Source organism: Tinamus guttatus, unplaced genomic scaffold (assembly GCF_059628265.1).
Source record: "Tinamus guttatus ecotype Peru unplaced genomic scaffold, ASM5962826v1 Tinamus_guttatus_pri_ptg000125l, whole genome shotgun sequence".
NCBI classification, from domain to species: Eukaryota; Metazoa; Chordata; class Aves; order Tinamiformes; family Tinamidae; genus Tinamus; species Tinamus guttatus.
This window is the reverse complement of record NW_028288659.1, coordinates 7,779,845-7,801,366: the sequence shown is the minus strand read 5'-3', so window position 1 is coordinate 7,801,366 and position 21,522 is coordinate 7,779,845. Positions and strand designations below refer to the sequence as shown.

At 37.4% G+C, this 21,522-nt stretch overlaps 1 protein-coding gene across 1 annotated transcript in view; it reads left to right on the top strand.

The window, feature by feature from the left end:
* ALDH1L2 (aldehyde dehydrogenase 1 family member L2) overlaps positions 1-21,522 on the top strand; it is a 30,330-nt gene that overhangs the window by 1,740 nt on the left and 7,068 nt on the right. The window contains exons 2-18 of the mRNA XM_088521614.1: positions 3,810-3,951; positions 5,854-6,088; positions 7,000-7,165; positions 7,999-8,100; positions 9,709-9,798; positions 11,868-12,002; positions 12,397-12,522; positions 13,397-13,488; positions 14,273-14,420; positions 15,198-15,317; positions 16,493-16,620; positions 17,422-17,572; positions 18,261-18,331; positions 18,557-18,662; positions 19,126-19,213; positions 20,053-20,146; positions 20,420-20,516. Coding sequence (XP_088377740.1) covers positions 3,810-3,951; positions 5,854-6,088; positions 7,000-7,165; positions 7,999-8,100; positions 9,709-9,798; positions 11,868-12,002; positions 12,397-12,522; positions 13,397-13,488; positions 14,273-14,420; positions 15,198-15,317; positions 16,493-16,620; positions 17,422-17,572; positions 18,261-18,331; positions 18,557-18,662; positions 19,126-19,213; positions 20,053-20,146; positions 20,420-20,516 — 2,091 coding nt within the window. The remainder of the gene's footprint in view (positions 1-3,809; positions 3,952-5,853; positions 6,089-6,999; positions 7,166-7,998; positions 8,101-9,708; positions 9,799-11,867; positions 12,003-12,396; positions 12,523-13,396; positions 13,489-14,272; positions 14,421-15,197; positions 15,318-16,492; positions 16,621-17,421; positions 17,573-18,260; positions 18,332-18,556; positions 18,663-19,125; positions 19,214-20,052; positions 20,147-20,419; positions 20,517-21,522) is intronic.

The window sequence follows — 21,522 nt, the reverse complement described above, 5'->3', positions numbered from 1 at the left end:
ACATTAGTGATGGTACACCTGGGCCAGAGCGTTCCTTTTCTGGGAAAAACAACAAGCTGTAATTTTACAGAAGTTTCCATTTTAATCAGATCTGATATGTCCACATGACATTCTTGTTAAACGATTTCCTGATTTTGCACGTCTTGCTCATTCTAAGTGAGGAAAATGTGAGGAGAATTTTACAAAATAAGATATGGGATGGCTGTAAGATCCACTGCCGTTCTTCTAATAGGGCAAAAAAAATGAACAATTCAAATTTGTGTCCCATACAAGCTCCTTCTTTTATGGGATTTAACTGAAGCCAGTAAAAGTCCTATCCGTGGTTGATTTGTGGGTTTGGCTCTTTCTTTCTGCTGATGACAGTGTATATGTTCATGCAGTACAAGCAGATTGCCACGTCTAAGCCAGATGTTAATAGAAATCATGCAGTACATACATACCATGCACTGGAGTATTCAAGAATAACTCTCTTGCAATTGAAACCAGTCCATGATTGTGTAGCTCTCTCTAAACAAGAATGGAAGAGTTTATTTATTGCCAGAATAGTCTTTTTTTTTTATTTTTTTTTGCACTATGAATAAAGAAGGGAACTTTCTGAGTTAGTCTGCCAAGCTGCAATGTTGTCTCTGCCGTTTTGCCAGAGATCCTCTTTTTATTTCTTATCATTTGTTAGGCCAGTTCCAGCTAGCATGAATTGAGCAAATGTCACTGAAACTATGCTGATTTACAGCAACTCATGATTTAGAACTGGAGCTATTATGCAGTTCCATGTAAGGCAAGAATCAGATTTATTCACAGGGAAATATGATCTAAAAGGTAAGTTAAAGAATATATCTTAAGCATATTTAAATATATAAACATATATTTGGGACGTATGTTTTAAAGCTTCGTGAGTAATGGGAGAAAAAGTAGTTTTAAAATAATGCTAAGCATTATAATATGTAAAAGTACTTATAAAGTTCCATTTACTTGGTATTTTATTCTGGATATTGGTTTTAAATGTGGTCTTCAAAAGTGGTGATGCAATTTTTCTAGTTTGAGCCCTCTGACGTAGAAAAATATAGTTATGTTCAACTACAAACAGCAATTTGACGATTTCATATGTAGTGTCAGAAGCCTACATTTGGAAACTGAGGAGCTGAAAAATTTGGAGATATTTGTGCACCCAATCTCTGTTGAATCCTTTCAGAAATTACTCTTCTGTCTCTCAGTCTTAGCTACAATTTCACTCTTTTCCAGTGAAACTGGTCTTGAAAAGCTTTTGAAGAGGTCCTGTTTTTTTGGGGTTTTCTTTTTTTTTTTTTTCTGTGATAAATAATATAAATGGATTGTTTTTGTTACCTCTAAAATGTTAGGCTGAAAAGTTTGCTTGCTGTGGCATATATGTTTGTGTGTGTGTGTGTGTGTGTGTGTGTATACAGAAAGAGTCTCAGCACATGGTAGCCAGGGGATTTCCAGGAGAGGTGAAAATGGTAGTGAAAATGCTCCAAGCCCTGTCAAGGTGTCTCCTGGATACGGTTTCCATCACCTAGGATTCAGAAACTAGAGGAGATGCACCTAGCCATAGGATTAACATGGGGCTGGCATCCCTGTCTTATGAGACACAATTAAAAGGGCTTGGCTTGCTTAATCTAACAAAATAAATGTTAGAGGAAAGATGTGATTAAAGAACCATGTGCCCCAGGAGGAAAAAAAAAAAAAGTTTAAGTCAATGGGGATAAATTTTGCCTGAAAATTACCATAAGGCTTCTAAGTATGAGAAAAGCAATCAAATAGCATGGTGGGAACAAAAGCCCTCTACTTCATGTGGAATCATGCATTCGTAGGTCACACGCTTGTGAATAGTAGAATGCTGGATTTCTTGACTAAGGAGATCCCTTTCAGTGCTCTGTTTTTTGCCATTCACAAAAGAGCAAAGGTAGAACAAGTAGCTCACATCTGGGCTTTCTTTAATGTTCCTTCAATGCACCAGCAGGGCTGCCATGGTAAATTAGCACTGTACAGAAGTCAGAGGATTTCATACCATTCCAGACATGTTCAGTGACTAATACTGTAGTGCAGGGAGTTTCATTCCAAGGGAAAATGCTATCTCTGGATGAATAGCTGTTTCCTGCTGTCTTCCACAAAATCTGTATGCACAAAATAGAGGGTGTGCTTCAATAGCCCTGCTTTGGAAACTCCCATTTTTTAAGTCCCTTTTTGGAGGCCATCTTCACAGCTAAAATGTAGTTCAAAAACAACAAAATACAGCAGAAATATGTAAGCTGTGAAATGAATGCCAGTGGAATAGGCTATGGCCTTGAGTAACCTGTTATGCTGGACATTTTTATGTCATAGAATTGTCATATGAGATGATTGGCAACATAGACCATTTGGTATTCAATTAATAACTCAGTCAAGGTATCTTCATGTCGCAGCCTCCATAAGAAAGGGAGGAGAGGAGTGAGGAGAAAAGTAGACAGGGGCCAACATACAGGAAAAATACTAATGGTTAGGATATTCAGACAGTGCTTTGATTCCTCTTTTTCTTTCTGAGGTTATGGCATCTAGTGCCATAAGATGTTCAAAAAGTATGGAAGTCAAAGTCAAGTTGGGAACTATGAGGTTAAGAATAGAGGTGGCAATGTGTGGCTTTATTTTCTGCCCTTCATTCAGACCCCCTAATAGGAGGGTTCTTTAATGGACTGAGTCCAGGAAGGGCTTCTATCAGATTCAACTTTGATGAAGGTAAGCTTCTTTTGTTGGATATGCACCAGGTCTGCTAGTCCCTTTTTATTTCAAAGTTTTCCGGTCACAGCTGATGCACGATGTGAGGTGCATGCAGGGGCACTTCCACCCTGCTGCCGGCCCCTGCATTCTCACTGCTCCTGCTCCGCCATGGGACCTGTGCCAGGACTTGGGACTGTGCAATGTGCTCGATCAGTGAATTGAGTGGGTTGAAAATTAGGCACCTTTTGTCAGATCAGTGCCCACCTAGCTCAGTACCCTAATGCAGTTGACCATGCAGGCACAAAATACCAGTTCTGGTGTAAATGAAGCATTAGGAGCAAGATACTGAGGGCAGGGAGGAAGAAAAGTACGACTGTCCCCCTCAGCCGTTGGGATATATGATAGGTTTAAGAGAATATGCCTTGGCATTCACTCCTACCTCCCAAACTAGCCAAGAAACCAGATGCTCATGTGCAAATTAAAGAAAAAGTTGAAGGATTTGCAGGAACTCTTGAACAGGAAAGAGGAAAAAAAGACCTATATGCAATAAATATGGCAAGAGATCTTGGACTATTTTCAGCGCTTCAGTTAGTGTATTTATTGTAATGCTCCCTGCATAAATCAATTAGTTTTGAAACATTTTCAGATTTATAGTGGATTCACTGAAGCTGGGGCATCCTTTTTCCCCATCTTTCCCATTCACACAGGAGCTATGTCAATGCCAGAAAATGTAGCTGCACTTCATCTTGCATATTTTCTTGAAAAGGGAAAAAGAGAAATCAGGGAGACCTCAGAGCTGGAGTTTTGCAAAGAAACTGTCCTTAAGATTTGGGGGAATCCGAAGGAAATAATACTTTTCTTAGTGGGAGCAACAAGTATGAACATCAGATACTTCTGTGCTAAGTGTGGTCTTACTGAATTTTATATTACCTGTTGTTAATCTCAAAGTGTGATTATTATTCTTTCAAAGATGATTGGGATAGAAAGAATACCCTTTTTTTTAATCACAACACTGATTAAGAAAGAGCAAGAGGGAAATGTAGATAGCAACATATTTTCTTTGCATCCTAAAACATAGTCTGTTTTATTTCTTTTGACAGGCTTATCAACATAAGCTAAAGCTAGCTCTAATAGGTCAAAGTATTTTTGGTCAAGAAGTCTATAATAAGCTGCGAAAAGAGGGTCACAAGGTTGTGGGAGTATTCACAGTGCCTGACAAGAATGGGCAAGCTGATCCTTTGGGTAAGTGTAACCATAATCCAAATGTTAATGTCAGAGGCGTAGCTGACAAACTTGCCTTTTCCCCTTTCGTGAGAAGGTAATATCTACATGGGAATGGCTCGCATATATTGCTTTTGTTACTAGATCAGCACAAGAACTGTGCTTTAAAAAATACGACTTCCAGAACCAGTTTAACCTTGCTGGTTAATCAGCATTTAAAAGCTGTTTCTAACCATACATTAGGATTATTAAAAAATAATAATAACATGGGAATCTTATTTGAATAGACATCCTAGAGGTAATTATGCTGAACTAGATCTGTATCTTGCAATATATACAGTGTTTAAAGGCAGCTATAAGGAGGCAGCATTATCACTTGACTTAATCCATTCTCTGGAGAGGAAGCCAATAGCTGCTGAACCTGTACTCAAGGCTAAATGTCTGTCACCTGTTTCTCTGTGCTGTCATGCTTCTGAGGCATGGAGCCAAGGTTGTTTATTCCTGGATTTCTGCCAAACTTGTGTGCAGTAGAATACCCACAGAGCCTGTTGCTCAACCACCTGGAGAATGGACAAGGCATTCAAGAGGGCAGAGGAAGCTTTGCACTTCTCTTTTTTTCCATTGGCAAGCTGTAAATAAATTTTTTACATCTTTATAAGACAGCATTGCTGTATTCATGTATTCAGAATTGTGCTCATATAAATGTGGAATAAGCCATAATAGAGAAGATACTTTGGAATCTTATTGGAGTTGTAGCTTTTTTTAATTTAATTTTTCAGAGGCACAAAAATGGTGAGTTAATATGGTTAGCTAATAGAAGTGCCAGAATGGAATTTACCTTTCTGGATAAACAGAATTTAAAACTACCTTCCATAAACTGCCTCAAATTACTTGGTGTTTTTGTCAGGTTCTGACATGTTTTTATAGCACTTTTTTGAGGGAGAAATCAAACATAAATTTTGCTTACCTAAGCAATGGCACTCCCAAAATAGCACATAGTTTTTGAGCTTATCGTATTCTGTAACTCTACCTTATTATATGAATTCATCGTGCTTTGTAAGAATTAGAACTATTGCTTAGAAAAAGGCAATCTAACTATCTATTCCTGACAGCATCCCATAATACTTGATAGCATTATACAAACTATTACTAAACCAGCAGTTCTAACTCAGCAAGTCTTCCACTGATTTCAACCATGTATTTATTTTAACTAAGCCTTTAAACTAACAAAACTATTTATTTAAACTATTAGAATTCATTTATTCTACTTTCAATGATAAATAATGATTTTGCTAGATTCTTTGCTGATTTTTGTCTCTGGGTGATTCAAAGATCTCAAGTCTTGAGTGAAATTTGATAATGTTTCTATATCCTTAGGCATCTTATTCTTAGGTGTGGATGTTTCCCAGATGAATGGAAGGGTACCTAGAAGGCATCAGTAAACAAAATTCTGAGGATATAACTGAAGGCCACCAGCATGTCTTTGTCTGAGGAAACATGGCAAGATACTGCTGACATGAGTGAATCTTGGTTATATGAAGTCACGGGCACATAAGTAGAAAATAAAGTTTTTTGAAGGCAAACCAGTTGTAGGTAGATGTAGTGACTGGGCAAGAACTTAAGTGCCACTGTTAAATAGTCAAAAGCATTCATCATTCTCTTCTGCCTTCATTGGTACCTATTACTTAGGTGATAAAGATTAACTTAAAGCTGGGAATAACACGAGCTTTAGGAATAAGAATCAAAGAACTAATAAAATACGTCCTACTGCAAAGGTTTTGATAAACAAGGGACAAAACAGTACAAGGGACACTCTTTAATCACATTTGCTGATCCGTTTGAATTTCTTGTAATGTTTCTCTGGTTTCTGTTTGATTTTTTAACATGAAATGTGAATTAAAACCAGTTGTTCTTTCCCCTCAGCCCTGGCAGCAGAGAAGGATGGCACTCCTGTTTTTAAGTTCCCCCGGTGGAGAGCTAAAGGCAAGCCTATCCAGGAAGTAGTTGCAGCCTACAAATCTGTTGGAGCAGAGCTCAATGTCCTTCCATTCTGCACGCAGTTCATCCCCATGGATGTTATTGACTGCCCCAAGCATGGCTCAATAATTTACCACCCATCCATCCTACCACGCCACCGAGGAGCTTCTGCAATCAACTGGTGAGATTTTGTAAGAAGTTAATCAAAACTATGTGTATGTCTCATGTTAGGTTGTTGGGTCAGACCAATTACCCATGTGAGTGCTGGCACTGTTCCCAACTGCCTTTCAAATGAAGAAATTCCTCTGATGCAGCTGAGCTTCATGAATAGGGAATGATTGTTCATTCTTTCTTTCCTTCTTTCTCTTTAGAACAAATAAGGGGGCAACCAGCAAAGAAATTGGATTGTAGGATTTGGCTGAATAAAGGAAATACTCTTTTTTTTTTCCATACAATTTGCTATTAAACTGCACATCTAGAGAATTTTAGAAGGAGGAGACCTGGAAAATCTTAACTGGACAAAGTTCCTTTTAAATTTGAAGGCAGATCCTGAGCTGATGCAAATCAGCAACAGATCGGCTGTAAGCAGTGCTATGCTCATGCATACCAGCTGAGAATCTGGCTAGACTTAAATTCCTGTAATGACTTTTCCTTAAACAGTTGCACAGTAGTGCTGTGTTAAGCATCTGTCATTTTCCACTCTGAGTTTAGCTCTTTTTCAGCTGTGGGACAACTGTACTTTCCTTGCTGACCTATAGATAAGTGGTGAGACTTAGTTAATTATAGTAAATAACTATGAATATATACTATATACTGTTACTATATCCTATCTAGAAACAGACTACTGAAATATTCTTGTTTTGATGTACCCATCTTCCAAATCGTGTCACAGCTTTTGCACACTTTTTGTTCTGCGTGTCTTACAACTGCTCATACGTTTAAAATAATTAGCACAATGTACCATGTGATTGACATGGGATTTTCTTCTCTTCTTTCTACATAAAGCAAGTGAATGCATAACAGATAAGTTGATATTCCTGAGTGCTTTCATACTGTCAGCATTTACTGAAAGCTTTTTTTTTTTATGTGCAGGACTTTAATTCAAGGAGATAAGAAAGCGGGGTTTACTATTTTCTGGGCTGATGATGGTCTTGACACTGGACCAATTCTTCTGCAGCGAGAATGTGATGTAGGCCAAAATGATACTGTGGATGACCTGTATAACCGTTTTCTCTTTCCAGAAGGAGTAAAGGCTATGGTATGTTTATCTGTGCTAAATATCAACATTTTAAAGGAAAAAAAATGTTGGAGTTTGAACATAAAGGTAATATAGATAAGACACACAAATTTGGAACTGACTGAGGTCTTTGTGCTTAGCTGAATCAGTGATTTTAGTAGAGCTCTGATGCTTCACAAAGCTGAGGAGCAGGCTTTAAAATATTTGTTGCTGGCAGCAGGCAGCACGTCCTGTTTCCACAGAAGGCAAAAAGTCAGTTTTGCCTGGATTGTCGCTCTTTCTCTAGAGTTTTTTGATGTTTTTACAAGGTGGAAATTTTTAAAGGGTTAGAGGGAACAGAAAGTCAGGAGTAAAGATAAAGAAGAAAGAGGAATGGTGTTTTAAAGTTCAGCTGATTGTTTTGGATTTTGCACGCTCGCTTTTCTTTGTTCTGTTTTAAAATACATAAAAGAAAGCATATTAAAAATAGCAAGGAATCTTAGAGATATTTTTTCTCTCTCCATTCTAATATAAAGAAATAGTTTTTGCAGAAGCAAAAGCGGTAAGAATTGAATATAAACACCCAGAAAAAAAATCTGCCTTCGTGTAAGTTCTGGACCTGAAGAATTTAGACAGCTAATCTGCATAGTGATTAGGCATTCCCAAGACATTTCTGAGGCTGTTTCTTTTGTTAAAGGAGTTTAAGAATACATATATGTAAATCTGTGCAATATTGGTCTCCCTGATTTTGGAAATCCTAGTTTTAAAAAATAAGCCAGTTGCTTTTATGCAAGAAAATCTGTTGCCATTCATAAAGATGACTAAGCAGAAAGTGAGTACCAAAGTAATATTAAATATGTTATTCTTCTACTTAGGTGGAGGCTGTACATCTAATTGCTGATGGTAAAGCTCCTCGGATACCTCAGCCTAAAGAAGGGGCAACATACGAAGGGATCCAGAAGAAAGAAAATGCAGAGGTACTATTAGATAGCAGTGTGTTTCATACACAATCTCTAGAGGAGGTATTACTAACTCAGATTACAGCAGTAGTGACTTCAAGTTAACTTGAGTTGTAACACAGTTGTTTCCTTACCCCGTGTTCCTGGGATAACTCCCACGGATGTATGTAGTAGAGCTCCAGGTGAAATTTATATTCCCTGTCAGCAGTTAAATATATGTATACAGAAACTTGATGTCCTACTTGAGATCATCTTTATGCAGCTAGATGGCAGCTGCTCATTCAGTGGATTCTTGAATGTTACGATAGTTATAAATACAGCATTAAATGAAATGAAGGTTGGTCTTTTTTTTTTTTTTTTGATTGGTGTGTTTACCAGTGATTCATGCTGAATTCTCTACAAGAAGTAGACAAGGAGTATGTTTTTAGGAAAACGGAGCTGTTCGTACCTACCAGGAAATAAAAAACAGGTCATGATAAAAACCATAATAATAATAATAATTCAATAACTATATCATACAGGACTATATTATGTAACTACTCTCACTGGATGACCTATGTAATAAAATTCTTACTGTTAGCTAGATCTTCTTTTTGTTTGGAAAGGCTACCATAAAATTATAGTGAATGCCATCTTTAGTACATTTTTTTCTTTTGCTAGACCGGTGAAAGTGTCTGATAAAGAAGTCAAAAAAAAACTGATTTCATTTTTTTGTTTATGATAACAAAGCCCTTTCATCATAAATGTTGCAATAGGAGTATTAAAACTCCTGATGTACCTTATACCACTTTTGCATTTGGATTTAGATCATGGGCCAAAATTTTGGGTGCCATATACATGCTGACAAAGTGATAGGAACATAATACATAGTATGTATGAAGAAGCAGAACAGCTGAAGTAATCAACTCCTATCTATTCCAAAACACCTCAGAAAAGGAGCCTACGAAGAAGAGTTTTCATGGCATTACTGAAATCAAAAGAAGAATGAGTATGAGGACCTAACAACTCAAATAATATATGCAAAATTGCAATGAATTCCAAGAGCCTTAGTGACTTCTAATTTTTAATTTATGTACTTAATTTGTATCTGTGTTCTAAATGCTGTATTCATTAATATGTGCAAAGGTTTTTCTGGCACACTTAATCTCCCTATTGTAAATCTTTTTCATTGACTTATAACTTGCTTCTGAATATTCTTTGTGTTTAAACTAAGAAAGACACTGGGTACTTTAGTGTTTTTGTTTTTTGTTAGATATTCCAAAACATTATCTAATTCATTTCATACCTATGTTGCTGCAAAGTTAATGAAATACATTCTCACTGGTGTTACACCTGATACACAATATACGTGGTGTTCTTAAGATCGTGTATTATCCAGTAGTTAGTAAATTCAGTAGTTAGTAGTTATTATGTAGTATCCAGATAATAGGAACAACTTAAGATGTTCTTACGATGATGATCTTAAGATCAATGATCTTCCTTTATTAGACCAGACACTTTCTGTGTTCCTAAATACATAAACAGTTGAAAGAAAGGGAAGGAAAATTTCTCTTATATCAGAAAACATTAATAAATTGATTTATAACCAAACAGAAAAGAATTAGCTTGAATATCTTGATTTCACAGATCTCCTGGGACCAACCTGCAGCAGCTTTGCACAATTGGATCCGAGGTCATGATAAAGTACCTGGAGCATGGGCGAAAATAGGTGACCAGGTATGCTCTGGAAACCAGAAGGGCAGCCTTTTGAGTACTCTCCTGGTATCTGTTTATTTATTATAAAGGCTAAAGGGGATTGCATGCAGATGAATACAGTTGGGAGTTACTTTGGAGTGGCTCTCTTGGATGCCTGTATATTTTGTATAAAACTAGAACAGACACCTAAACAAGTGTACAGAACACAGCATATACATTGTAGCTAGGATTTCCTGTTGGGTCCATTTAATTCGAAGAAAGATAAAAGCAGTATCTGAAAAAAAGGGATGGAAAAAAAGCAGTAAGTAGGCAGGATAGAGACAGACTATGCCATTTTAGTTGAGGAAGTAGTGTGTGTTACAACATGTAATGCAGTGCATGCTTTACACTGAATTGTAGAATGATTAAAGTTGGAAGTGACTTTTGGAGATAATCCAGTCCAACTGCCCTGCAGTTACCTAGGGTCATCTAAAGCACATTGCACAGGGTCGCATCCAAGTGTGTTTTGAATATCTCCAAAGAAGGAGACTCCACAACCTCTCTGGATGACCTGTTCCAGTCCTGTCACTCTCACAGTCAAGAAGTTTTTCCTCAAATTCAGATAGAACTTCCTGTATTTCCATTTGTGACTGGTGTCTCTTGTCCTATTTCTGGCCACCACTGAAGAGTCTGGCCCCATCCTCTTGATATTCTCAATTACAGTATTTATACACACTGATAAGTCTTCTCTTAAGGCTGAACAGGTACAATTCTCTCAGCCTCTCCTCCTAGGACAGATGTTTCAGTCTCTTGATCATCTTTGTAGCTCTGTGCTGGACTCTGTCCCCTGACTCCATATCCCTCTTGTACTGGAGAGCCCAGAACTGAACACGGTACTCCAGATGTGACCTCAACTAGGACTGAGTATAGAGGGAGGATTAACTCTCTTGAACTCCTGCCAAGACTCTTTCTAATACGCCCAGGAGACCTTTGGCCTTCTTTGTCACAAGGGCACATTTCTGGCTCATGGTCAACTAGTTGTCCACCAGGATGCCCAGGTCCTTTTCCACAGAGCTGTTCTCCAGAAGGTCAGTCTGGGGTTATTCCTCGATAGGTGGAGGACCCTGCACTTGCCCTTGTTGAACCTCATGAGGTTCCTATCTGCTCAACTTTTCCAGCCTGTCAAGGCTGCTCTGGATGGTAGCGCAGCCCTCTGGTGTATCAGCCACTCCTCACAGTTTTGTATCATCAGCAAATTTGCTGAGGGTGCTTCATCCAGGTCCTTGATGAATAAATTGCACAGGATTGGACCCAATACTCACTCCTGGGGGACACTACTAACTAGGCCTCCAGCTAGACATTGCACCACTAACTGTGCACTCATCTAACCCACATTCCTTGTGCTACAGTGAGCAACATCACAGCACAACTCATAATGCAGCACTGTAAGAAAAGTTATTTTATTTATTGTAAGTTATTTCAACAGTTTGAAGAGCTGTGGGCCTCAGAGTGCCAGAATCATTTGCAGAAAAAAAATACATCTAATTTTATTACATTTAATCCCAAAACAACAACTTCATTTCAATTTTGAAAAAGCACTATGCCTTGGATACACACTTTCTCTATGTAAAACATTAGTAAAATCATTCTCTTTCCTGGCTGTAAGGTCCAAATTTTGTCATTTAGCCAGCTTACTGATAGGCTCCTGCAGAGGCCTGGCTCTGCACCTACTGGCTTGAGAGCCCCAAGAGCAGAGAGGAGCCCAGGCGAGAGGCAGCGCTCAGCATGGCCAGACTGGGAGCTAAGCAGGACGTGTCAGAGCAGCTGGGCCTCTGCAGGGCTTTCAATCCAGACATGCACCAATTAAAGCCGTCTCCCTATCTGCGTTGGTTTAGTCATGCTCAATGTTAAAGCTAAGTGGCTTTTAGGAAGTTTGCAGTTTTACAGGTCCTAGGTTGTAAAAATACAGAGGTAATGTTGTAATGCATTTTCCATGGGTTGGTACTTAAATATTATTACTTTCTAGCATATGAAATCTTCAAAATGGTATCGCTTCATTCTTAGGATTTTAGAGCATATTTATGTGCACCTACCACTCTGTTTATTTTTAGGTGGTTACTTTCTATGGATCATCATTAGTCGATGCTTCAGTTCCAGCTGGACAAGAACTGGCAATAAAAGGTGCTTCAAGACCTGGACTTGTAACGAAGAATGGCTTGGTCATTTTTGGTAATGACGGGAAGATGGTAAGTGCTCATTCTGGCGAACATAAGTACAGATGGAATAACCTCAGCAAAAAGTGCCAGGAGTTGGAATTGTCAGGCTAGATAAATCCATCTGCTAAAGAGCTTGAAATTTATTAATCTTCTGCCATTCTATAAAAAAGGCATTTGTGTCTTGCTCCTCACTCATATCTTACCAATTTTGCTTATGTATTAAAATGTACTAAGAGAAGAGAATCTGAAAGACAAAAGTAATCTGTTTTTAATTACCTGCATCATACTAGTATTCCTGCAAGCTGTTTATTTTACTATTCCAATGATTATGTTAATATTGAAAAATTCACCACAGAAGGATACAAACACGCAAGGGTGTATGGCTTCTCAAAGAGTTTAAAAATCATATCCCCTCATTTTTTAGGTACTAGTGAGAAATCTACAGTTTGAGGATGGAAAAATGATCCCTGCATCTAAATACTTCTCTGCTGATGAAACAGCTGCCCTGGAACTTACAGAAGAGGAGAAAAAGATGGCAGAAGATATTAGGGTAATTCTATAATCTGCTTTTGTTGAATATTACTTCAGAGAAAAGCACTACATACTTCTCAATATAGGCAAAGCGTATCTTTTCATTAACTGTAAAGTTTGTTGTTTTTGTTGTTGTTTCATGAGATGTACTCAGAAAGCATAGGGTTGAATCTTTAGTTACTGAATTTCATTCAAATGGATTTGGGAATTCATGCTAAAACACATCTTCTACCAGCTCTGCTGCACATCAGTAACTTTTAACACAGGACACACAGCTCTAGGCACTAGTGCTTTAAAATACTGTTTCAAGCTTCCCATGAACCTGCCTGCTGGCAACTTTAGTGCTTCCTGGAGCAATTGGCTGACCAATAAAATAGCAAAAAGAAATATTAACTCTTCTCTTCATGACACTATCGGCTAACTCTTGAAACTGATCTATTGTTGATTTAAATGCTACCAGTTATTTTAGCATTCATGTTAGCAGAAATATACATGTAACTCATGCAGCTTAAGCTACCTCTCCACTCTGTCCAGGTGCCAAAAATTCCATCAGTCCATTCACAAAGTTTGCCAAACCTCTGTTGAAAGGATATTCCATAGTGCAATGTAGCACTATTATTTGGAAGCTGAAGATTGTAACAAAAATGGGCATAAAAAATTATTAGCCTTGTAACATTAAGTTTGCTTGCATGATTAGGTGATACTATCATGGACAAAAAAGTAATCTGTAGATTTTATTGGTTATCATCAAGTTTCAGACCTACTTAAAATGACTTTCTATTATATCTGTTGAAACAGTACACTTTGAAGGCATAAGTATGTTAGAAAATAATTTTCCAGTAAATAATTCCTGCAGCTAACATAACTGCCCAAATATTTTTATATCCTATTAGGCTATTTGGAAGGGAATTTTGAGCAATGTTCCTGTAATTGAGGATTCTACAGACTTCTTCAAATCTGGAGCATCCTCTATGCATGTTGTCAGGTAAACAAATATTCAAAATAATATTTTGAAGCAAAAGCTAGTGGAAACAAAGTTGTCACAGTGCTTGAATCAGAGTTAATCAAGTAGAGAACAAGAAGTGATTTTTCAAATTTGTTTCCCACTGCTCTATCTATTCCCTTTCCTACCTTTGGAAACATGATAAGGTCCTGTGGCCCAGATTAGGAGATATTGATACCTTTTCTACTCGAGCAGAAATCCCCTTGACTTTAGAAGTATCAGCTACATAGGGAAGCATGATGGTGCCCAAAGCCACCAGCATGTAGTGCCAGGTATCTCAAAAGCAGTGGCTGATTCAGAAGCTGAGCAAAGTAATCCCCATAGAGAATGTCATTCAGAGTCTTGCAGGGGAATTGAGCCCCATGCTTACAAGTAAGGATATTCAGTTTCTGCTATGTGGGGTCACCTCAGTTAACTTCTTTTTGTAACTCAGATATGCAAGGCTATAAGACCAGGATTTCAGTTTTATTTTAGTAAAATGGTTATTGCCCATCTTAATTGCCAATGTCATAGAGCTCAAAACTTCCTGCATGCATTGGTGAGAACAGTTTCATCAAATAAAGGATGTTATTTATGATTTATTTCCAAAATTTTACCTAAGAGTATTCCTGACTGCATTTTCTTTTCTGTAACAGCACCAATTAACTCAACAAGTATGGGCAAGCTGCTTGGAACTATTCACTTTTGACTCCTCTCTACCTTCTAATGATTTGGTTATCTAAATAATTCTCAACTGTTCAATTTATTCTGTCTTTGAAATCTTTAGAATGCTGGAAGAAATCAAACAGAAATACAGCGGACTTCAGCTGCAGAATGAAGATGTTTATATGGCCACTAAGTTTGCAGACTTTATTCAAATGGCTGTCAGAAAACTCAGGGGAGAAGACAAAGAAGAAGAGCTAGTCATTGATCACGTATGTCATCACTGATTACTTTTTCTTTGTTGCTTTTTGTCTCTTGGTTGTTTGGAAGATAGGCAATACATTTTGTTCGGCTGCTTGATGCAGCAGGAAAATCAAACAAGTATTTGGGCATATGAGCTCCTCTTTGTGACTTTTTTCTGCAAGTTTTTATATTTGTTTCAGAATGGGAAAATATGTTTAATGTGACTCATGATGTTCCTGAAACTGGGAAAACAAGAATGTGCATAGAGTAGCTCACAGAGGTATCCCCTCCCACACCCTGCTAAATAGGATTAGTATTCTGCTAAAATATTTCAGTCAGAATAATTGCAGACATTCTGCTTTCCTGAGGCAAAAAGTGCTGGACCTTTCTTGTAAAAGTTTGTTAGAAAACTTCATGTGAAAGATTTAGTGAGTGTTCTTAAAGACATTAAGCAAGTCAGGATTGCCTGACCTTGGGGAATTTACTTGAATTGGATTTTGTCTGAAGTTCTGCATCTCTTCAGGACCAACTTGAACCACGGTTTAGTGCTGCTTTGAAGATAGAGACCCAATGATAAGAAATACAGAAATCTGCTTAACTACCTCAAAGTATGAGTATTGGTGTCCAGGAAGAATATAACTTCTATTTCATTTTACCCTTCTAACTGTTCTTAAGAGCCACATATACATCCTAAAATGCAGCTGAGTGTTATTTATAAGTATCAAGAGCCATGTTCCATTGTTGGACTGTATTAAAATGATATATTTTAGATACTAATTTTTTGTGGGTGTGTGCCTCACTTTCAGGTTTCAAAAAATGTGAACAATATGACGGTGAGGATGCCATACCAGTGTTTCATAAATGGACAGTTTATAAATGCTGATGATGGAAAGACATACGACACCATAAATCCAACAGATGGATCAGTGAGTAGTTTCTAAATATGATCAGTAACAGTTTATTTCAATTTCCTTTGAAGTATCTAGGACACTAACTGAATATCTCTGGCTGGATTCAAAACCATACAATACAAGAACTCCATTTTTTTTTCAAACTTACCCCTTGATTTATGTAGTTTTCAGTTGTTGCATGTCAGTTAAGTTTCACAGTAATTAACTCATTGGTATTTTATGCCAATCTTCATATCCAGCTGTTTGCTGATTGTTTTACCTGTAAGGTAAACCTTACAGGTAAGAACCTGTTTGGCTTTGCAGAAAATAAAAAAAGAACGCTAAGGTTTAGTTGCTAAAGAAGTATTTCTACTAGCGTATTAATATATTTCCTGTTGGTCACCAACTTCAGTTTTTTTTGTTGTTGTTGTTGTTGTTGTTTACAAATTGTTGTTGTCTTAGGGCAAATTTGACTTTAAAATGTACCTTTAAATTCACAGTAAGAAAATAGAACTTTTCAATAGGAGAATAGATACAGTTCTACTTTATCATCTTGAAGATACTGAATCTTGGTTGAGCGACTGTTAAGTAAAAATTATAAAAAAAGGAGCCATCCCGATATCTGCTTAAACTATTGTAATTCTGGAGTAATGAAATTCCAGTGAAATCAGTGGCACAAATTTTACTAGGATTGGAAGCCAGAATCTGGTACTTTCCTTGTAGCTCATTATGGAATGGAATTAAAATATAACAAAATATGTTTTAGGCTTTAAAATATAATCATTATGGGATATAATCATTATAAAATAATATGTGCATATGATTCATGGTAACAGAAGCTCCATTCCAGAGAAACAGAACATGCAGGAGTCATTTTAGCATGTTCAGGTAACAATATCGTATGTTCAAACTTTCCACTTCTGTCATATCAGTTTATATATGAAAAGAGAGTGAAATCCAGTGGGATGATGCTCCTTAGTGCTGAAGAAAAAAGGAATATATCTAGGAATCAGAGTCCCTGCACTGTCCTCCAAACTCAGCCACCATTAGTTGCGTCTGAACTTTTCAGAACCTGATTCACCCATGATCAATGATGGGGCTTGAGAGTATCAAGTGTTTTCTTATAGCCAGTCAAAAACTTTAGGAGGAAGGAGTAACTTCATGCACCCCGGTCTTTCAAGCTGAGCTAACACATTGCTGCCTTGTCACAGGTAATAGCCAGTGTATCCTCTGCTTCGTTGGTTGATGTTGACAAAGCTGTGGCAGCAGCAAAAGAGGCATTTGAAAATGGTGAATGGGGAAGAATGAATGCACGGGAACGAGGGCGACTCATGTACAGGTATGTAAAGGGTGGCATTGTGTTTGTTTAGTTTTCTTAAAACTAATTATTTGGTTCCTCTGAAGAATTACAACAGACTTTATCTGAGTACGATGGATATTCCTAATCCCATTTTCAGAGTTACTAGATTAGCTATATTTTCATCTCCTAACATATTGCAGTGCTATGTCTTCATTTTGCTTTTGACTGAAACTTTGGCAGCTTCTTTGAGAAATTCTGACCCTCCAGTTGAAACCATGTTAACATGAAGAATTTTTTTTGTGTGAATAGGAACAAAGAATTGGAGGAAAAAGACTTTAAAATACTCAATGGCTTCATTTAATCTATATGTTTTCCTCCTGAATTGCAGGGATTAAGAATTCTCTTATAAAGTCCAAATCTTTCTGTATAGAAAAGACTTAGGTTTTGCATTAAGTTTTGCATTAAGTTAATGCACAGTCTAACTAGGTTAAGTAGGCAGATCTGACCTCGCAAACCCTATCTGTCTGCACTGCATACAGTAAACTTATGACCAAATTGCCACTGATCTTGAAATACACTATTTTTTCTAGGGGGTATATCCCAACATCCTTCTCACCTGACTAAAGAGCCACCTTGGGAACTGTTCTGTGGTTTGTTGTGGAATAATTGTCTTCTGTAGAAAAAGTCTAACCTGAATCCCTGAAACCAGGGGTCCCAACACTGCACTTCTGGGGGAATGTTATTTTAATACAGTTCTTTGCCCTACCAGATCTCACTTTAGGCTGCCAATGGCTAGATGTCACTTCTCTTTGATGTGTGTTTGTTATGTTTTGATTGAAGACTTGCAGACCTGATGGAAGAACATCAAGAAGAGTTAGCAACAATAGAATCTATGGACTCAGGAGCTGTCTACACATTAGCTTTGAAGACCCATGTAGGAATGTCTGTGCAAACATTCAGATACTTTGCTGGATGGTGTGACAAAATTCAGGCAAGTGAATATGTAAAGGAAGAAATGAATGACAGTGCTTCTGTGCACATTCTTTGCTGACACTGCCCCAAAAAGCAGTATTAGCAAAGGTAATCAAGAAATTCAAAAATAAAGCAAAAAAAGTCTACCTGACAATACAGAAGAAGCATAGTCTGCTTCCGGCTGGAGAATATGGATTTAGAGTCTGACTCTAAATACCTAATTATATATCTAATAATATCTATGTAATTGGTTGAGGTATCCTAGCGTATATGCATCTTTAGTCAGCTTTTGGTTGGTCATGGATCCGAATGGTCTTGTGGTGGCTCAGCTGTGTTGCAGGTGCAGAGAGCATGAGCTCTGTTACATCCTGACCTGATGAGTTCGCTTGATGCCGTAGCACATGGCTCAAGTTCAGTAATATTTCCTGAAGCATCTTTAAGATCCGCAATCAAGACTATCATTCAGCTTTCTTTTCTTCATTATATCCTCACTTTATGTTCTTCCATACTATTGTTATGTGCGCTTTTATTTTATCCAACTGATAATCAAGAGTTGACTACAATACCAGTAGTAGGAAATTACACCGTAGCAGCATACCTGCACAACTGCTCTGTACAACATTCTTATATGGCAATGGTGTTTTTAACAACAAATGATTAAATGGTGCATTTGAGATTTGCATAAAGATCTCAACTCTTTCTTTTAGGGTGCTACAATTCCAATTAACCAGGCCCGCCCAAACCATAACCTCACATTCACTAAGAAAGAACCAATAGGGTAAGCATCTCTCCTCTCCTCTCCTCTCCTCTCCTCTCCTCTCCTCTCCTCTCCTCTCCTCTCCTCTCCTCTCCTCTCCTCTCCTCTCCTCTCCTCTCCTCTCCTCTCCTCTCCTCTCCTCTCCTCTCCTCTCCTCTCGTCTTTTCCTAGTCACACCTTGACCAATAGAAAAGCTACTCAAAAAGTGCAATCAAAATTTTTTTTTCCTCTTTTTCCCATTTTCAGTGTGTGTGCAATAGTTATCCCCTGGAATTACCCACTGATGATGCTTGCATGGAAGAGCGCAGCGTGTTTGGCTGCAGGCAACACATTGGTTCTCAAACCAGCTCAGGTAAAAACACAAAGGAACAGCTCCAGGACTTCAGTAGTTGTTCAGGCAAAGCATTTTAGGCACTCTAGTTGATCTCATCTCTAGGTTGAACTGTCATGTGTTGCAAGGGCTCATGTAAAATAATACAAATTGTCATGATCATATAAGGTACCGATTGTCTCCATCTCTTCTCTAATGGTGCTCTCATTTTCAAAAGTTATTTTCTGTCTTCTCATAGAGTTCTGTTTCTTCCTTGATATTTGTGTTGCATGGTGCTATTGCTAGGGAGATGGACATAATTCAAAATATTATTACTGCATATGAGCAGAATGTTCTCCTTTTTGCTAGCCATCATTTTTATTTTGTCAATATAGTGAAGAAGAAGAAAATGGATATTATATCAAAATTCCTAAGTATAGAATGTAAAAGATATCATCACACATTTAACTAAAACAGAAGATCTAATATAAATGTTTTTGCTTAGGTCACACCGCTGACGTCCTTAAAGTTTGCAGAACTCTCAGCTAAAGCTGGATTTCCTAAGGGTGTTATAAATATTCTGCCTGGTGCAGGTAAAAAAAAAAATGCAACTAATCATTTTTCTGGAACTAAATCATACTTAAACTGGAGAACTAGCGTTTTAACATTACAGATCAGCATACATAAGTATATGCTGCATGGCCTTATCTTCATTCCCAGGAGGCTGGCATGTATGTTATGCAGCAATTTCACACCTTGCTACAACAGACCTGGAAAAATCTGTAGATCACGTGGCTGTAGCTAGTGGTAACATCGCTTGGCTTACCCCCTCTCCAAGTTCACATGGATAGCATTAACACTCTGACACAGAATTCTGCCATAATTCTAAATAAATTCTTCAATAGTTTATTTATGGAAAAACACGTTCCTCTCGATTTTAAGACTTCTCTTTTTGGACTGCAAGACTTCACTTTTTTTCCTAAACTTGTCGTCACTTAGAAGTATTAGTGTATTTAAATGTGACTGGGAAAACCTACAGCAAGCTGGTTATTGATCAATGTCAATGAGTTATGGTCCACACTGTGTTTCCTGATGACCCTATTCTCTTCTTTTCTTCCCCTAATGAAAGAAGATGACAAAGTAACTGTGTGGGTCAGACTTCGCTACAAATTAGGTTATTCCACCTATAGTGAACTATCAGGGAGGAAGTTCTTTAGTCCAGAGTGACGGGGAAATCTGGAACTATTCCCATGATTTAAGTTAATTAGTATGAGTCTTTAATATTGATATAAATAAAGCCATAAGCATAAATAAGGATGTGATATTGTACTTGGTTCACATAGTTAGCTGTCTCTGTGTTAGAGTGCTGCTGCTGGGATAAGAAAAATTGCTCATGTATTGCCCAGTTAAGCTTTTTTCCTCATCGCTATAGGTGGCTTAGTGGGACAGCACTTGTCTGAACATCCAGATGTTCGCAAAGTTGGATTCACTGGTTCAACACTGACTGGTAAAAAGATCATGAAAAGGTATTCTTAGCATAAGATTCATAAATAAGCACTGCTGAGTCAATTTCCAAGATGTCTTAGTAATTCTGTCTTGCATGTAGCAGTAATACAGTAATACAGAAACGTAGCTATGGATGGTCATTTACGGTGATGTAGAATTCTGCTTAAAATTCTCTTTTTTTGAAAATAGAGAGAGGTTTATCCTATACATTTTCACTAGATTTGATTAAAGGGAAATAATGTATTCAGCTATTTAAAGCCTGCTTTTTACATAATTATTTGCAATTTTTCCAGTGCAGCCAGTAATCTGAAGAAAGTTTCTCTTGAACTTGGTGGTAAATCACCACTGATCATATTCAATGACTGTGAACTTGATAGAGCTGTAAAAATGGTAAGTTTACTTCAAAGAAAAAATTACGTTCAAAACTTTCATGATACATTCTCACAGTATCGCAATATTTTTATTACTTGCCAAAAAGTGTATCAGGGACCCTTTCATAAAATGTTATGCAATCTCTTAAAAAAAGAGACTCCCTTTCTGCAGGATGTTCCTTTATGCCAACACAATTAAACCTTTAATGCTCCAACAAAAAGCCAGGGATCTGTACTACAAGAAATATACATTAAGAAATACAATCAAAATATATATATATATATGTTGAAATATTTTTACCAGATGAATTTATATATTAAAGATGATTTCTGTCAAATTTTGATACTAAAAAAGCTTCAATTATAAAAGCCTGAAAAGTGAACCAAAACATAGTAAACTCCATACTGACATATCATGCCTTGTAGTTCACCATCACTATCAACTTCACCTTCCCAACCAACCGTTGTTTAGAAATGTTTAAAAATTGTTTAAAAATTATAAATAAAATATGTGAACAAGAAATGCAGTAGATTTAAGGAGTTTATTTCCTGTTCATATGGTCTGATTCAAAAAGTGATAGTGAATACAGTTTGCTCAGTTAGACCAAAACAAGGTCTCCCACACTGTGCTAGTGCCATGAATTTCTTGCATAAGCAGCTCCTGCTACCAGGAGGAAGCTATTAAGCATTTTTCACACTATTAAACTCTCTTTTGGGAATGTGAGAGTATCTGTGACTGCACAGTGAAGTATATGTGGAAAATAGTAAAAGCTGACTTGCAAAGATCAGCACACTTCTTGGTGCCATCAACTTTCTCAACTGGAGAAAAAAGATAATGATGCAGAGGTTTACCTGAGATATAGGTGACATTGATGGCTTGTAATGGTTTTGAAGCAATGTGTTTATAGTCAACACTGGCATGTGATTTCAATCATACCTAATAGTGATAGAACCCTACACCTTTGCAGCAGTCAGAAAAGAAGTGCAGAGAAGTTTAAATTGTCCTAGTCATCCTGCCCTTTCAT